The 18,308-nt window shown below is 47.1% G+C and overlaps 2 protein-coding genes across 2 annotated transcripts; both read right to left on the bottom strand.

Annotated features, from left to right (window-relative positions):
- Window positions 1-449: 449 nt before the first annotated feature.
- SHISA2 (shisa family member 2) lies at window positions 450-12,445 on the bottom strand. The gene is made up of 2 exons (XM_083437226.1): window positions 10,982-12,445; window positions 450-4,355 (listed from the first exon to the last, which is right to left on the bottom strand). Exons 1-2 carry the CDS (start codon window positions 11,298-11,300, stop codon window positions 3,802-3,804), a joined length of 873 nt encoding a protein of 290 aa, XP_083293352.1. The 5' UTR covers window positions 11,301-12,445; the 3' UTR covers window positions 450-3,801.
- Window positions 7,093-12,768, bottom strand: LOC310675982 (uncharacterized protein; the record flags this gene model as incomplete). The annotated part of the gene is made up of 2 exons (XM_083437224.1): window positions 7,093-7,209; window positions 7,512-12,768. The coding sequence occupies one exon, from the start codon at window positions 12,766-12,768 to the stop codon at window positions 11,824-11,826; it is 945 nt and encodes a 314-aa protein (XP_083293350.1). The 3' UTR covers window positions 7,093-7,209; window positions 7,512-11,823.
- Between the last annotated feature and the right edge of the window lie 5,540 nt (window positions 12,769-18,308).

Below are 18,308 nucleotides of genomic sequence, written 5' to 3'. Positions count from 1 at the left end.
TATTCTAACACTGACACCAGATAGTGCTGCGAAGTTCCGTTTTTGCTAACCCAATTTCTCAAAGTTGGCAACACATTTAACGGAAACGCTTCTTTGATGTGTCTGGATCCAGCCCATGCTGGCTGAGGCTGATGGGACTTGAAGTCCAACAAGTCTGGAAGGCCAAAGGTTCCCCATCATTTAACATATACATGCAAATTTTAAGAATTCGATTTCAGTGGGAAACTGAGCCTGCAATCCAATAGCCACATACCTGCAAGTAAGCCCCACTGAACTCAACAGGACTTCGTTTTGAGTTTATTTTTAAAATAGGACTGCACTGAAGTCTCTCCCATTAAAAGCAATGGGATTTCTACATTTGGCTGGATCATGTCTTATCTGCAACTCAAACGGTAGATACACCCTAAAGCAAATGAGAAATGAGTAACAAACTCAAATAGAGAGAAAAATCACACCATAAAATATTTAATATGAAACAAAAGATCTTTTTTTTTCTTCACTTGTAAGAATCACTTACTCAAGTGCCCTTTAAGAAATTTAAAAAATTATACCAAACATTAACATTGGTTTTACATTATTATACATGACATATAAAACACCACGTCACAAACTTTTTATTACAACTCAAAAGCATTTCCCCTGTTCAATGTAAATTAATTTCTACATACTTTTGATTTAACTTATTCATTTTTTTAAAAAAAACAAGTAAACAAACAGATTCACCTGATTTTCATATAAGTAACACGGCATGTGCAATGAATACAATGAAATCTGGGAAACAGAGAAGGGTGCAATCCTATTCATTTCTACTCAGAAGTAAGTCCTACTGAGTTCAGTAGGACTTGCTCCCAGGCAATTGTGCACAAGAGTGTAAACTATTTATTTTTTTCACAAATGGAAAAAGCTAACATCAGTCTCTGGGCCCATCTCCCAGAAGTGAAACAGTGGGCCCAATCCAGGAAACTGCTCAGCACCTTCTGTTTCTTTTCAAGCAAACGGCATATCAAGGGCATCCATTGCTCTGCAAGAAATTCCCGGCGCGCTTCTCAAACTGAGAGCTAGACTTTACTAAACAAACATGATAAGCAGAGTAAGGTAGCTGCAAAGGTACCTATTGGACAAGTGATCTCTACCAGTGGTTCTCAAACCCACCATTTGAAAATTGCTGCAGGTCTTGGCAGATCACTCAGTGAACTTCACTTTGCTCTAAGAATCAAAGAATCAAATAGCTCGGGAAATATTAGTTGACTGCATCAGCACCTTATTGTGAAAAATCACAGGTTCTAGGCTGTGGCCTTCTTTGCCTGTTCAATAAAACTGGCAATGGCCAAAAAGACCAAGTCTTCACCATCAGAAAAAAAATAAAAATCAAGTGCATGAGTGAGCATGGATATCCTTGCAACCACATTAATGAAACTTATAGACCACAAACCAATTTTTGGGACCTCTGATCTAGACCCTGTAGCACTCTGAGGACAACAAGCAGCAGAAACAATGAATTCAATTAATTCCTATGGGTGCAAAAGCACTTATGCACACATGAAAGAGCTGCATGGGGTAAATTCCATTTAGTTCAGTTCCCTGGATCAGAGTATGCTGGTGCAATGTGCCCATGTACTTCTGTTTCATTGTTCAAGAGCATCTTTTTCTCCTGCATTTATCTCTTGTGCACAGAGCATCAGGGGTGAGGCAGGAGGAACAAAGTCTTGGCACAGTGTCAATATGCAAGTGTCAAACTTCAGCAGACAATATAAATGAATTATATTGCTACATAGTGGTGTGGTTTTTTAACGAGAAAGCAAATCCTGGATTTCTGAAGCACGAAATACATTAACAATTAACACAGACCTTCTGCTTCTTTTATAACGACTGCCAGAAACTTAGCTGCTGATAAAGATTAAATCAACCCGGTTTAGTGCAATATCATCCCTTGAGCCGCCCAAAGACCTTTACATCATGCGGAATTATTTCGCTAATGAATGAATCTGTACACAACGGAAATGTGTGGTGATGTCACGCTTCTAATACTTTTACAGGCAGCAACTGGTGGTTAGGTGCGTCTGATATGTGCATGACCACATGCACACGCATCACGCTGAACCAGGAAGGGATTCAAAAACATCACAAAAAGGGGTGGAACGGGGCGGGGAGAAGCACAGGGTGTTTGCAGGCTTTTTCAATGGGTGCTCCAATTGTGCACAATTTTGTGCAAGCATGCAATGACCCAGAGAGCAAACGGGGAACTGTCTGTACTTTGACAAAAAGAGGTTTTCCAGGGAGCCACCTTTTCTACCTCTGCAAGTCTTCCCCTGCTCTGTTGTTTGGGCTGACCACTTCTATCTGTGTCAGATACGAATCCCATTTCCATGTGGTCCAAGCAACCAGGGCCTGTCCATTGAACTGGAAATGGGGACAAGGAGCAATGCTGGGGGAAAAGTCTTGGCTGCAACCCACTTAATCTCACGCCACCAATGCCCAAATTCCAAAGGCGTTTTTTGAGCATTGCAAGTGGTGTTTGCAAACAAATGCAGCTACGCTTTTGTTGGCATGCGCAAACAAAGCGGGTACTGCGGCTATTGTGGGTACTTCAGCTGGAATAAAAGCGAACCCTTCACATTCACTTCTGCTTTGAAAATCGCTGAGGTAAGCCACACTTCTGCAAAATGCTCGGCTCCTGAGCATTGCCAGGATCCAAAGAAGTATGTAGCTTCATCCACACACCTGAATGGCTTCTGGGCTTGAGCTTCTATAACAGCTCCCTTACCAATACCACATAGCCAACTCTTTCACGATGCAAAAGCAGGCTTTCAAAAGCAGTTTGCGATATGGCAAAGGGTGTAGATAAGATACTAGGAACATAGAAAGCCGTCTTATATGAAGTCACAGCTGTTTGTCCACCTAGCCCAGTGCTGCCTACCCTGATTGCAGGCTATCAGGTAGAGGGTCCTTCCTTCACCTGCTGCCTGGTCCTTTAATAGGGATGGCGAACCTCTGGCTCTCCAGATGTTGCTGGACTGCAAATCCCATAATCCCTGACCACTGGCCATGCTGATGGGAGTTGGGAGTCTAGAAACAACCGGGGGACCACAAGACAACTATCCCTGCTTTTTTAAAAAATAAAGAACAAGAACAATTGGATATGCGAGGGTTTAAACAGGGGACCTTCTGCATGCCAAGCATGCGCCCTACCACTGAGCTATGGTCCCTCCCTGTAATTTCAAGTCAAACTTCTAGGACTATGTAACTAACCAGGATTGCACTGTTCATCCTTCTGTCGTCAGTGTGATTGTCGGAACAGCAATACGAAGGGTAGTTAAAACTCTGGGGGAAAGACACTTCTAAAACAATTATTTCGTACCATGTAACAAGCTGCTTTTCTATTCACTAGGTAAATACCATCGACTGTGTAGCACCTTCAAGGGCACTTAGTGGCTCAGGCATTTAATCACTCACACTCACTTACTCACACACACACACACACGTCTAACCGAAATGTAGATGCCTCTTCAGCATAATCCTTTGCCCCTGTAAATCATGCACTGGAATGGAAGCATTATCTGGAAATGTTAAATCAAAAGTATCCTCATACAGTTCTTTTGGCAACTGAACTGAACGAAAAGAAAACCGTCTATAAATACTGTCCCGACATGCATGAGCCTTCCAAAATTATTTACAAATGAAGTTCGGCAAGCTACTTTCCAAAAGCGTTCCTTTCCTCTGCTCACAGTCTGTTGCGGCAATATTTTTATTTTATTTATTTTTTTGCTTGGGTGTCTGTTGCTGTTTCTTCCTTCCTTCGAGCTACACAGTCACTGCTGGGTACATCTTCTGTTCGCTATTGCTGTGGGGATAAGGAGACTGAATTGGCCTGTATCCACTTTGCAGGCCGTCGAGGAAAGGGGGCACAGGGGCCATGGGCATAGAGTCGTGCGGTACAGCGTAGCCCACATACTGTGGGTGCAAATACTGGCCTTGGTGAGGCACTATCTGCGTGGCCTGCTGGCAGTTCAGTACTGAGAAATTAGTAGGCATGTTGACGTATACATTATTCATGGTCCCTTCTGGTAAACAGCAGTTGGTTTGCGACCTGGTAGGGGGAGGCCTGGCACCTGAGTTGGCACTGGAGCTGGAGCTGGCAGCGGTGCTTGATTGACGTGACGAGGATCCGCGGGAGGTGCTGGCACTTGGGATCATGGGAATAGTCTCCATTATCCGGTTGCCTCCAGGAGGCCGGCTCTGCTGGGGCTCTTGCTTGGGGCGCAGGCAGCGGCAGCAGCAAGCTGCTACGAGGGACCCCAAGATGATGAACGCCACGAAAACAGAGCCCACGATAAGGAAGGGCACGTAGATAGGCACTGCCAACAGAAAAGAAAAACCCTTTTAAGGAAACAAAGAGGCAAGCATGTTTTTATTGAAAGCGCATAATAAGCGGAGAGGGTAGTAGATGTTTTTCCTTCGTTCTTTAGTCACAGCCAGCGTAGCGTAATGGTTAGGGTGTTAGACTAGGACCCAGGAGGCCAAGGTTCAAATCCCCGCTCAGCTGTGCAGCTGACTGGGTGAACTTGGGCAAGTCACCCTCTCTCAGCCTAACCTACCTCACAGGGTTGTTGCGAGAACAACATGGAAAAGGGAAGATGTATTGACTGTATGGTATTATCCTGTCGTGCTTTTTTCCCCCATGGTCATTCCACGTATTTGACAGCCACTGTGAGAAACACACCAAGATCATGTCATCTGGCTTCCATTACTACAGGGGAGAGGGGACTCAACCCAAGCATGCTATTTTTGGTGGCACCGCCATATTTTGGGTAACATCCAGTTCTGCCCTAGTAGTAGTAGTAGTAGTACAGTGGAACCTCCTGTTACATACCATCCACCTTGCGAACACTTTGGGTTACGAGCTCCGCTAACCCGGAAGTAGATGCTCCCGGTTGCGAACTTTGCAAGCGGAAGTCACGCGCCAGAAGCGCAGCGGCAGCAGGAGGCGCCATTAGCGAAAGCACGCCTCATGTTAAGAACAGTTTCGGGTTAAGAATGGACCTGCAGAATGAATTAAGTTCGTAACCAGAGGTACCACTGTAGTAGTAGTAGTAATATTATTAATAATAATTAATTTATGTAAACCCCACCCATCTGGCTGGGTTTCCCCAGCCACTCTGGGCGGCTCCCAACAGAATATTAAAAATACAATAAAACATCAAACATCCCTAAACAGGGCTGCCTTCAGATGTCTTCTAAAAGCCAGATAGTTGTTTATATCCTTGACATCTGATGGGAGGGCATTCCACAGGGTGGGTGCCACTACTGAGAAGGCCCTCTGCCTGGTTCTCATTACACCTGTGTGTAAGTAGCCTCTTGAAATTATTCACTCTACCTGTGAAACTCCAGGGAAACTGGAGAAACAGCATTTCACTGAAATGCCCCAGCTTTTGGAGGGGAGTGGGACTCTGCAGTTGGCCATGGCAGGAGCTTAAAGCCCTCTTAAAAGTTTTCATTTGGGACAACTATGAGCAGCAGCAGAAGCAATTTTGCTGGAAAGCTGGCCAATATTGTGCTGCTTCCTCCGCTGAGTGGGGCATTGTTCAAGGGCCTTGAACGGGAGTGGAATAGCAGACACCACAAAACACTTAGTAGAGAAGAGTATCTGGAGAAAATTCTTTTAAGTGGCTTTTTTCTATGGGGATGGGTGAGTAAAAGTGGGACACAGATATTTAGTAGGGAAAAAAGTCCAATAATAGATTTCAGCTCTTCTCTACTTCACACTAAATTGCCTTGTTGCTTTCTTATGGCCCCTGCATTGCAAGATAAAGGTAAAGGGACCCCTGACCATTAGGTTCAGTCGTGACCGACTCTGGGGTTGCGGCGCTCATCTCGCTTTATTGGCCGAGGGAGCCGGTGTACAGCTTCCGAGTCAGGTGGCCAGCATGACTGAGCCGCTTCTGGCGAACCAGAGCAGCGCATGGAAACGCTGTTTACCTTCCCGCCGGAGTGGTACCTACTTATCTACTTGCACTTTGATGTGCTTTCGAACTGCTAGGTTTGCAGGAGCAGGGACCGAGCAATGGGAGCTCACCCCGTTGCGGGGATTCGAACCACCGACCTTCTGATTGACAAGTCCTAGACTCTGTGGTTTAACCCACAGCGCCACCCGCGTCCCTGCATTACAAGATATGAGAGGAGAAAAACCACATCTCTTTTAACATGAAGGCAGCAATCTTGCGCACAGTTACCTGGGAGTAAACAGGCAAACTCAGTGAGGCTCACATCTGAATAGCTACGTACAGGATAGCACTGCTGCAAAGTCTATAAAAGCTGGCTCAATACGGCAATGAACTACTAGAGAAAGGTGGTTTATAGCGAAATGTTGCTGTTCTTTTCGTAAGTAAACCCCGAAGCTCTGCTGTTGTGCAATCTCTCCGTTAATTTCAATGGGGAACAGGCACCCTGTTACAAACCTTATTGAAATTAATGCTCTCGCTGCAACAAGCACACTTTCCGGGAGTAAACCAGCTCTAATTATAACATAACTTCAGGCTAGTTCTGATGTGTTTAGGATTCATGAACAGCAGGGGAAGCGCTGGGAAGCAACCAGGGCTTTCCCAAAGAGGGCTGAAGTTTACCTTTAGAAATCCAATCACATAAATACATGATTAGGAAGTGGCACTCTGTTTATTCACACAGCAACAGGTAGGGTTTGGAGGCGAAATGAAGTGTCACGTTGCTTGGGGGGGGGGCGTTCCCTCCCCCAGAACAACTTGTCTTTCCTGGGATTTTCTTGTTTAAATTGGGAGACAAAAATCAATGCATGCTAGGATGTCAGGTCTGAAATACAACTCATCTCGAGATATTCTGGGTAATGCTGCCACCTAGAATACTGAGGCTTACACACCATATCCTATCAAAACAGGAATAAAAGGGAAACTCAGAATTCTGACATTTGTAAAGCATGAAGGAATGGCTGAGTAACATTGCAGCTGTGCACTCAAGCCACTGGTGCCTGCCTATTCCCCACTTCCCTCTATTTCAGCAGCTACACAAAGAGAAACGGCTTGTATCATATTGTACATCAGCTTGTATACAATCTCTTCTGTTTCAGAATCATTTTATTCTCTTCCCCCTGAACAACAAGGTAAAAACAATCTATACGGTTACACGCTTGTATGGTGACTGTTCATTGTTGCTCTGAGGGTAGCTGGAGGTGTGCCTTCCCTCAGTGGCGTAGCGTGGGGGGTGCAGGGGGGGCCAGCCGCACCAGGCGCAACATCTGGGGGGGGTGCTCGCACCCGCAGCTCTCTGCCCCTACCTGGCTCACTCACTCTCTCTCACTGCAGTGCTGGCTGTGCAAATCCAATCCGAGCCGCTGGGTCGCCGCCCACTGTGCGGGGGGGGGGGGTCCAGGCATGCGGTGCGGTGTGGAGAGAGAGCGAGGGACTATCTGGTGGAGTGACAGTGCAGCGGGGGGCGCAAATTACTTGCCTTGCCCCGGGTGCTGACAACCCACGCAACGCCACTGCCTTCCCTTCGCCTTAACACAGTGGCTAAGAGACTGAATTGGAAAGTCTTGGTTCAAATATCACCTGTGCCATAAAGCTCAGTAAGCAGTCTCAGGAAATACGGCTATCTCTTAGCCCAAGAAAAACCAGAATGGAGTCCTCCATATGTAGTTGGATATCATCCTCAGCCAGCACGGCCAACGTTCACGGATGAAGAGTGCAGCACTCCAAAAAATTTGGAGGGTACCACATTGGCTACCTCAGTCTTACGAGGGCCTGCTTCCTGATTGACTCACAGGTAAACCTGCTTCAGATCCTGGCTGTTTTCCATAACTTGACCCTTCCCACTGAACTAAGTTGTCATTGCTATAGTTGAAATAATAATCACTGCTACTACTATGACTACCTGCATCACAACATGGATGGGAAGGCGCATCCAAACTGTGCAACCTGAACTGAGCATTTGGAACTGTTTTGCATAGGATCATCCGATAGCTGATTTGCACGCCTTATTGGATGAGCTGTGTCCTGTACAGATCCCAATTCAATAACGTTCCTTCCCGAATTTAGGCTGTTGTGGGTGGGGCAGTGAGTCAAGCTGGTAGCAGGAAGACCCAGGTTGAAATTTGCGCTTAGCCACAAGATTAATATTTCCCCTCTATTTGCTTATGATATAGCAAAAGAACTGTTGTGAGGCTAAGGTACTCTGTTGCCCAGTTAAAGAAATCTTAAGTCAGTCAGTCATATCAGTTTTACATGATTAGCGAGTTAATTTATTAAATTTGAATGCAAGTTTAAAAAATAATAAAAATCAGTTCAGAAGGAAGCTGCATAATTTCTACGGTTAGGGTCTAGATGGGCCATTTCATGGTCTAGATGAGCTCCATTCATGGAACGCACTGAGGTCCAGTGGAGACTCCCTGCTTATTCCTGCACCCACCTGTCAATCACCCCCTATGCAACCTCTTTATGCTGCTCTGGGGAAGTTCTCCCACAACAGCTTTCCAGGAATGGCAAGGGAAGGAGGACATTGCAAAGACCACACACTGCCCCCTTCCTTCAGCAAGAGCAGAACTCCACTGAGAGCAACCCTGGACCCAACCCTTTCATTTCAGATGACACACTCATGACACTCTTCTTAGAAGTCAAGCTCCCAGTTGTGCATGCAATAAAAGAAAGATGGAGATGACTCTTCTAAGGCGATGTTTGCCACCTACAGTTTTTATTATTACTTTGCATTATGATTTTTTTTGAAGATGAGCATTAAGAAAAAAGCCTCATTACTCAGATACTGGAAACTTAAGTGTTATTAAGTTTTGATGAACAGTGCTTCATAAAAATCCTAAGCGCATTCCATAAGACCTACTGATTTCAGTGGAACTTGAGTTGAGGTATTGGTCACTACCCAGCAAGGAAGTACTCTTGGGCTCATTGAAGTCAATACTTAGCTGCACGCAACCTGTTTTATAACCACTGTGCTTATTAGCAGGGTGTTTGTCACCTCATCTATGTTCTCAAAAATACTTTGGCAGCACTGTATACACTTTAGTTTAAAGTCATTAAAGTTATAATGACTTCGTAAGAAGGTGGACTGCAGTGCTCAGCTCCAGAATTTTTGAACTTATTTTGAAATTCTTAGTGGGCTGTCATAGCTCATTAAAATAATTACACCATGAGTAAATAAAATAAAATGTGATCAGCCAAAGTTTTAAATCCCATTTATTTCAGTAGGAGAGTTCAGCAGAGTGTGTTTAGCTTTGTGCTTCTCTTTCCCTCTGAAAGCAGTGAGGCTTACAGTCCTACATGTGTCCACTCAGAGGTAAGGCGAGTTAAGTCAGCGATGGCCAAATTTGGTCCTCCAGCTGTTTTGGGACTACAACTCCCATCATCCCTAGCTAACAGGACCAGTGGTCAGGGATGATGGGAACTGTAGTCTCAAAACATCTGGAGAGCCGAGTTTGCCTATGTCTGTTCTTTATATTCATGCACACAAGCAGGAATGCCAGCTTGGCCCTGCAACCACGGGGGCCCGGGGCCATGCAGCGTTCATGGCCCTAGTAGTGAAATTTGTGGGTGCCTGGCCCCTTTATGGGGAATTTTGTGGGTGCTCAGGCACCCCAGGGAGTTGGCACCTATGCACAAAATGAGCAATTTGCAATAACTAACCAACTTCCCACTTCAAGGAAAATAAACTGGCTACTACTTCCTCAGTGTATCAGCATGGAAAAGATCCACCTATTTGTTTATTCTCTCTCTCCCCCCCCGCCCCCCCACTGAGGAATAGAAGGTTTTCCAGCTGTGGGAACTGAGAAAGGGAAAGTTACTGCTTTACATGCTTCATCGACTCGAGAAAAACAACACCAATCATTAATGACAGCACCAAGGTAACATTGACTTATGTTGGTATATAAACAGGGCCAGGGGCATTTTTTGAGTGGCCCCCATATTGCAATTACCACTCTGGCACTGCTAAACTTGATAGCCTGTTGTAAACTTCTACAGGCACGTGGGCGAGGGAAGGGTGAGTTTGAGGGAAAAGGCAGCGTAGGGGATACCTACCTACAAAGCCCAGAAAGGATGTCTTAATGTTTAAAAATGTCTTTCAGCCCTGCATCAACAACATTCTCCTGCACCTAAATAGCATGTGAGAATGGCTCAAGTGCATTTCTTTAGTGTCATGTGTGAACCTGGCCCTGAAGCAGCTTGCAAATTACTATTTCAAACAGAAGTCCTAAATTGGTTGCAACTTGCACAGTCCACAATATTTTTTATAAAAGTTTTTTCCACCCCACAAGAACAACATTCACAAGTGGCACATACCATGCTTATGCATGCCACATGGGTAAACCCCGAGAGACTAGTCAAGTGCTGCACTGATAGACTTGCTAAAGAAACTTCTCTGTGTTAAGTGGGCAGGTGAGAGGTGGGTGGGTGGAAATCAGTTGTCTGCAGTACTAATAAGCACAGAAGAAGAATACCTTGTTCTCAGAGTCTGTGGTAGAATCTATGTACATATTAAAAACGCTATGAAAATGCTTTTTTTAAAAGGTTTCGAAAAATACATTGGATTTTGCATAGCTCACTGTTGCCATCTAGTGTCACATTTGTATATTGCACTTTCCAACACATTTAAAACGTTTTATTTGCAGCTGTGTAGATGTGTGTGTATCTTCCCTGAGTGTAGGATAATAATAATCCTGGGCCTTGAGACAAGGTGGGGGCTAAGATCTAGGAATAGATGGGTTGTTTCGTTTTTAAAGAACGCAATGCAACTATGATAAATATGGGAAGGGCTATAGCTCAGTGGTAGGGCAGCTGCTTGGCCTGCAGAAAGTCCCGGGTTCAATTCCAGGTAGTGCTGGGAGAGACTCTGATATCCTGGGGATGCTACTGCCTGTCAGTGTAGGCAATACCGACCTCAACCAAACTCACTCACTCAATATCAGGCAACGAGGCAACCTCTCTCGTCCCTCCCCTCCGCTTTGTACCTGCTGCGCCGTCGGGGATGTCCTTGTCGGGCCGGCCGTGCTCGGCCCCCCCTTGCTGCCGGTCGTTGTCGCAGACGCCCTGGTCCAGGCGGGCCTCCGGGCGGGAGCAGCAGTAGCGAAGGGCGCACGTGCCGCAGCAGATGGTGGCGTCGCCGTCGTCGAAGTGCTCCGGGCACTGGAAGCCGTCGCGCCAAGTCGCCCCGTCCTGCCAGCCGTGGCAATACTCGCCGCTGGCCCGCGCGCTCGCCGCCAGCCCCACAAGCAGCAGCAGCAGCGACGCCCCAGGCCGCCCTCCCAGAGAACAGCGCCCCCTCCACATGGCACCGCGAGGGGGCGGCAGCAGGCGGGCGCCCGCGGGCGGGCCTCGGAGACCAGGCAGGCGCCCCTCTCCTCACAGCCTGGGTCGAGGCACAAACGAGGCACACTCACTGAGTGTGCAGGGAGGGAAGGGGCGCGTGTGTGAATGCAGCAGCTGCGGGTGGTTATGTAGACACGTGTGTGCCACAAGCCCCGCTGTGCGGAAAGCACGTGGCCGTGGGAGGTGAGGGACAGCCACGCGCGAGAGGTTGGCGCCGTGTGTCCAGGGTCGCCTCGCCTGAAAATGGGCGCGCCAAGTCAGTGCAGGATATGGAGCCGGCGAGCCCTCAAGAAGCCAACTTGTGAAGGGGCGCTAGGAACCAAGTCCCGCAGTTGCTGGGCAGGAGAAAGGAGCGCAGAGAAATATCCAAGCTCCCAGAAAGGGCTCAAGTCCGGCTGAAGTAGCGCGCTAGCCTCCCGGAGTCCGTCCCCTCGCCGGCGACGGGCAGCAAGCGCAGCCCTCGAGAAAGAGTCCAGCCTTTCTGTCAAGCCCCACGGAATCCCGGACAATCTCCTAAGAGGAGGAAGCGGCGCCCCACGGCGGAGTCATTCGGCGCTAATGGAGGTGGCGCCTTTGCCGCTCTGGGTACTGCGGCGCGAACAGTTGGCTGTCGGCGAGGCGCCTGGGAATCCCGCGCGGGACCTTCCCTGCTCAGCAACCCGAGCCGAGGCGCCGAGGGGAGGAGCGCGCCGAGGGAGCCGGCCGAGCCGCCGGCCGCTCGTCGAAGAGGCAGCGACCCCCACAACCTAGTTCTGCAGCCGGGAGGGCAGGAGAGCCCGGGCTGTGGCGGGTGAAGAGATGCCCCCGGGTAGGCGGGACGGAGCCAGGCGCTCCGGCAACCATAACACAGCGAGGGTCCGAGGGGGCGCCTGGCGCGCGCCTGCGGCGAGACGAGTCCGTGGGCAGGCGGGAGACCCTCCGAGGGAGACCCCAGCCACTGCCGCCGCCGCCACAGCGGAGCGTCACTCCCCTTCCTGGCGCTTCGCCTTCTACCCGCGCGCACCGTCGCGGCTGCGCCTCGTTTGGCCCCCGTCTGCCCAAGCAAGTCCCGACAGGGAGGTCCCGCTCGCCTAAGAGTCGTTGCTCCTGGTCCGCATCTCTTCGGGGCAGCGCCGCGGGTGGAAGTGGAGCCGGGAAGGAGTTCTGGAGTGAGGAGTTTCCCTTCCTTGCCTCTGGTTCTGCCTCCTCTGCGCTCTGCTTGGAGAGGCCAGCAGGAAACTCCGGCGGTCTGGCTTTTTGCAACGCGGGCAACAAACTCTGCTTCTATCCAGCCAGCCCTGCTCGGCACGCCACCAGCAGCGCCTGCACACAACTCCAGGCTCCGTTTCCTGGAGCTACTGGCTGGCTGCTTGTGCGCGCGCGGGGCTCCCTTCGCTACTCCCTCGCTTTCTCTGTTATTATAGGCACCCTGCTCTCGCCCGGCGCGCATGCGCCTACAGGCCGGCGGCGCTCAAGTCCTCCCCTTTTCTTAGTGAATGCCGGAGAGATCTTCGTTTTCTTCTCACCGGCTCTACAGACAGGAGAAAGAGCTGGTGGAAAGAGATGGGCAACGAACAGCAGACAGGTCGTAAAGCAGATGCGTGTTAACTCTCCAGGACGTGGGGGGACGGCGGTTTAAGACGCTCTCTTGTTGCTCCCTTCGCCTGCCTTGCAGCCGAGGTTGAAAATGACCAGGAGTCAGGCACACACCCGGCCAAAAAGTTGCTGGGGCGCCTCCTCTGAGTTCTGCCACTTCCAAGGTGGGAATGTAACTGGGGAGTGTGCGAGCAAGCGAAGGCATCTGTTGTTCCTACTTCCTTCCTCTTCGGGCAGTGCCACCTAGACAGAAAGTAGAAGGAGCCCTGGAATTCTCAAAAGTGGGGGAATGGTGGCACAAGCATCTGTTTCACAGCAAACACTGCCATGTGCTCTTTGACTTAAAACAACAGGGTGAAGTTTCCTTTGGATGTGGGGACACTGAAGTTGCACTGCAATTTGATAAAATTTGCTTTATACTAGCAGAGTGCAAGTGGAGGCAAGAGTGTCACTCCTATATGATCAGCATTCTTGTGGCACCTTAAAGCCACAAATGTTTATCATGACAAGTGTTCATGGACTAGAGTTCCCTTCAGCGGATGCATGAAATGTAATTCTCAGTTACAGATACAGGTAGGTAGCCGTGTTGGTCTGCCATAGTCGAAACAAAATAAAAAAAATCCTTCCAGTGGTACCTTAGAGACCAACTAAGTTTGTTATTAGGGTGAGCTTCCGTGTACATGCAAACTTCTTTAGATACACTTCTTTTGAAGAAGTGTGCATGCACACGAAAGCTCATACCAATAACAAACTTAGTTGGTCTCTAAGGTGAGACGGGAAGGAATTTTTAAATTTTGTCTCAGTTGCAGATATACAGATATACCGGGTGAGTCTTTTAAAAGAGGCCTCGTGGAACAAGTGTGCTCTGTATCCATGGGGCCTCTTTTAAAGGACTCGCCCTGTACAATGACTCTTGAGGTCCCATCATCCCTGTAATTTTTATAGCTGTAAGATTGTATTCTGCAGTAGAGAAATACTACAATGACCAATCTAATGGCTTTGTCAAGTAAATAGCCCTGGTCAGGGCTGTGACTTATCCCTCTTTTGTAATGTAAGCTACAGCAATAGGTTGCTACAGAAACTAAACAGCTGGAGACACTTCAGGAAGATGACAGCCAGTACAGTGGTACCTCGGGTTAAGTACTTAATTCATTCCGGAGGTCCGTTCTTAACCTGAAACTGTTCTTAACCTGAAGCACCACTTTAGCTAATGGGGCCTCCTGCTGCTGCCGCGCCGCCGGAGCACGATTTCTGTTCTCATCCTGAAGCAAAGTTCTTAACCCGAGGTACTATTTCTGGGTTAGCGGAGTTTGTAACCTGAAGCGTATGTAACCTGAAGCGTATGTAACATGAGGTACCACGGTATGACAAATAGGGCAAGTCTTCCTCCCTACCTCCTCTGACTGAAAGGTGGTATTGTCTGTGTACAGAAGAGGCCAATTTGAAGACTCAGAATGAGAGAGGAGCCATGGTTGGTCTCTTTAATTATGATGTCTGGATTGCTTCCAAGCCAGTGGATGGCGTCAGGTTCTGCTTTGGTGAGGAACTATTTTGTTTGCCGATGACCTCATAATGAGCATGGCAATGGAGGCACTCTTACGTCAAAAGCTAGTCCTGTCTTGAGACCTTCTGGACAGTTCGGTGTGCAGTTTGTTTTCCGCGTGGCATTGAGACAATGTTTGCAGTATGCAATGGCAGACTTAGGGCTTTCGAATTTCAGCGGCACCCTGTGCCTCTCGCCTTCTAAGTCTTTGTTGCAGCGCCCCCTGCAGCTCCCTCGCAGCTCTCCCCTAACTCCGCAGCTTGTCAGCATACCTCATGGTACCTGCCTTTGAGATCAGTTATAATGACGACACGGCTCTGAGAGATAAACAGCTGGATTCTTCAGTTAAAGCTTTTAAGAGGATGAAACGTGTTTCTGTTTTCCTTGACTTCTAAATATTTTATTGTTCTCTGGGCAGGTGCTGGTTGTTTGTTGGTTCTTGTTGAATTTTGCTATGTTGGACTTACTTAAACCGGACAGTTTTTGGTGATTTTTTCATTGTGTGTTTGTTAATGCTTGCTTTTAATGAAACTGTATCATTGGTATTAACGTAAACCTCGGTAGGAAGGCTGTAATCTGGGAAGCTGATGGAGAAATATCTGAAATAAAGCAAATCCCAGTTCAGGGATTCCCAAAGAGGTCATTCGCCTCAAGGTGCTGAAGGTCACAGCATGGCCCCCTGCCTCCCTCTTCCTCTCTTCAAAAACTGTCACACTTGCCAAATCAAGCTATGGTTTTCCCAGTAGTGATGTATGGGAGTGAGAGCTGGACCATAAAGAAGACTGATCGCCAAATAATTGATGCTTTTGAATTATGGTGCTGGAGGAGACTCTTGAGAGTCCCATGGGCTGCAAGAGCCTATCCATTCTTAAGGAAATCAACCCTGAGTGCTCACTGGAAGGACAGATCCTAAAGCTGAGGCTCCAATACTTTGGCCACCTCATGAGAAGAGAAGACTCCCTGGAAAAGACCCTGATGTTGGAAAAGATGGAGGGCACAAGGAGAAGGGGACGACAGAGGACGAGGTGGTTGGACAGTGTTCTCAAAACTATCTGCATGGGTTTGACCAAACTGCGGGAGGCAGTGGAAGACAGGAGTGCCTGGCGTGCTCTGGTCCATGGGGTCATGAAGAGTCAGACAGACTAAACAAAAACAACAACAACAAAATCCTCATTCCAGACACATACCCCGAAAAGGGGAACTGCCCATTCAGACAAATATCCACAGCCATCATGGAACATTAAGGTTCTTTTGTCAGGCCTTCCTGAGTCGCTTAGGCAAAACCAGTGATCAAGCAGCAAACTCATAAGGTCACACTGGGCGCATTGTGCAGAAAAGCCTTTTGTCTACAGCTGAGAGTGAGGGGCATTTAAAACAAACCAGATTCCCTACGTAGGCGTAATAGGAAATTGCATGTACCGTGCATTCACTACAAGGTGAGGACTCGAACCAATGGCTTCAAGTTACAATAAAGGAGATTCCGACTAAACATCAGGAATAATTTTCTGATAGTAAGAGCTGTTTGACATGGATATGCTAACCTGGCTTGGGGCGGGGGTTGGGGGAGGAAGTGGGGAATATGTGTTTAAAATTTTTAAAAAGAAATAAATAAGGATCTCACGTGTCTTTTTAAACAGTAGCAAAAAAGCCTTCCGTAGACCAGTGGATTCCTGCTATGTTTGCACAATGAAAGAGACACGTGAACATTCATGACACGTACTTGAGGGTGTTGTACATGTTGAGAATTCTCCATTAGGAATGGTTCTGGGGCATATTGTCATTCCAAACAAAGCACAAAATAGCTGGGTCAGGAGTTAGAACCATGCAAAGTCATTTGGAAGGTGAGATCAAAGCTGGCTTTTGTAGACAGCTGGACAAGTTCTCGAGTCACTTACACTAACCACCAAGCTGCTTTCGAACTGTACAAGTTGGAGGGAATGAAATAGATTTGGATATGCTGCTAAGCTCTTGATCTTTCTCATCACGTTAACACGTGACTTCCATACCATAGCATTTCGCTATCTCCAGCTATAAGCATTATTCTTTCATAATGCAAGGTGTCCACATCAGTCAGAATGAGGTGTGACAATCGTGTCAGAAAAATTAGAGAAGAGTTCATGCCAGATAATTAGCCTTAGGGCACAACTAGGGGAGGTGAATCCATCCGTCTGCAATATTTAAACAGATTATTATGTTTCCTGAAAAGCATTTGACTAAGACTGGAGCAAAATGAGAATTCTTAAAATGCTATGTATTGCTTGTTTAGGATTGACATAGGCCAGTTTCCCTATAACATTTTAAAATGTGTCTCCTGCAAGTTCGGAATATACTCTGCACCAAATCTTCACCAGTTTCTATTTTTGGGGGGTCAAGCTAACAATCTCTATGGGAACATTTTTCTGTAACTAGAGACTTTTAGATTGCGAAGATGCTCACCTTTGTCCCCATCTTGTTTGAGGCTTCTGTTAACTAGCTGCTGCTTCTTACCACAGTTCCCAACACACACAATCATACGTACATATGCCAAAAGCTGGCTCATTTTCCTTCCTCCTTTCGGAATAATTTCACATTCCCAGTCAGGAATCACGAAGTGAACAGGATGACGTCACAATGCTGGGGTTTACGTGTTGTGTTTACTGGACATCAGTAAATAAAATAACAACCAATTGGGTTTGACAATGTCACTGGGAACAAATCGTTGTTATTATTATTAGTAGTAGTAGTATATCGTCCTATACCCAGAGGTCTCAGGGCAGCTCACAACCTAAAATCACAATGTAAAGACACAAAACGCATATTAAAAACAAAAACAAATTAAAGCAATTGAGGACTGGTAAAATGAATATGAAAATACGTTCACTCCAGGAGTATTTTTAAATCTGTGGCACAGGCCCATGACACAAATTTGCATAAAATGTATGTATCCTGATGTATACGAATAGATGCAAATTTAGGCTATCAGCTCTGGGGGGCTCAGAGATCTACGATTCCCAGAGTTCCCTGTGAAGAGGGATTGATGGTTAAACTACCCTGAGAATGGAATCTCTGTGTGGGGAATGGGGGGGGGGGCTCCTCACGACCCTCAACAAACTACAGCTCCCAGAATTCTTTGGGGGAAAGCCATAACTGTTTAAAGTCGTATCGCAGCGCTTTACATGTATGGTGTTAATGTAGCCGAAGAAAGAAATGGAAGATTGACGTTGGCTCTGTGTGTGTTTGTGTATGCATGAGGCCTAAGGTCAAGAGGGATTGTGCATTTTGGATAGAAAAGGAGATGACAGTGGGATGAGGTCAGAAAAGAGGCCAAGGCACTCTTTGTGCACATTGGAGGTAGAGAATCAGTTTCACATGTTGATTCAAAATAATCCAGCCCAATCTCTGGCTGCAAGTCTCTGTTGGTAATTTTAATTAATTATTGCTCTGAGGTTAAATATAAACACCACTTGACTTCCTAATGTTCAAGAGAAAATTGATTTTTTCCCTCCTGCCTTTCATGCAAGATATTGGAGAGATGTGGGAGGTCATACATTTAATGCTCGCCTGCTTTGGAGGACGCAAAAATGATTAAACTTTAATGACAAATACCCCTCAAAAATCCAACTCGGCATAATGTGGTTTTATGAGTCTGTATCCAAAGGTGCCCTTTCACTTGCAAAAGGCGTCTCCCCCCCCCCCCCGAAAGAACTGTTTAAATCTCACAGAGCGCTGCATGTTGATAGGGTAGTAAAATGCAAAGCTACTCATTCGCTTGTACAAGTGGAAGCCTGATAGCTCCTCTAGAACCTACTTTTCATAAACAGTATTCTTCAACCTTGGGCCTTGTTGCATTACAACTCCCATCATCCCTAAAC

This window comes from Podarcis tiliguerta (assembly GCF_965153285.1).
Source record: "Podarcis tiliguerta genome assembly, chromosome: 4".
In the NCBI taxonomy this organism is placed as follows: Eukaryota; Metazoa; Chordata; class Lepidosauria; order Squamata; family Lacertidae; genus Podarcis; species Podarcis tiliguerta.
The sequence above is the reverse complement of the archived record's forward strand: the minus strand, read 5'-3'. Positions and strand labels throughout refer to the sequence as shown.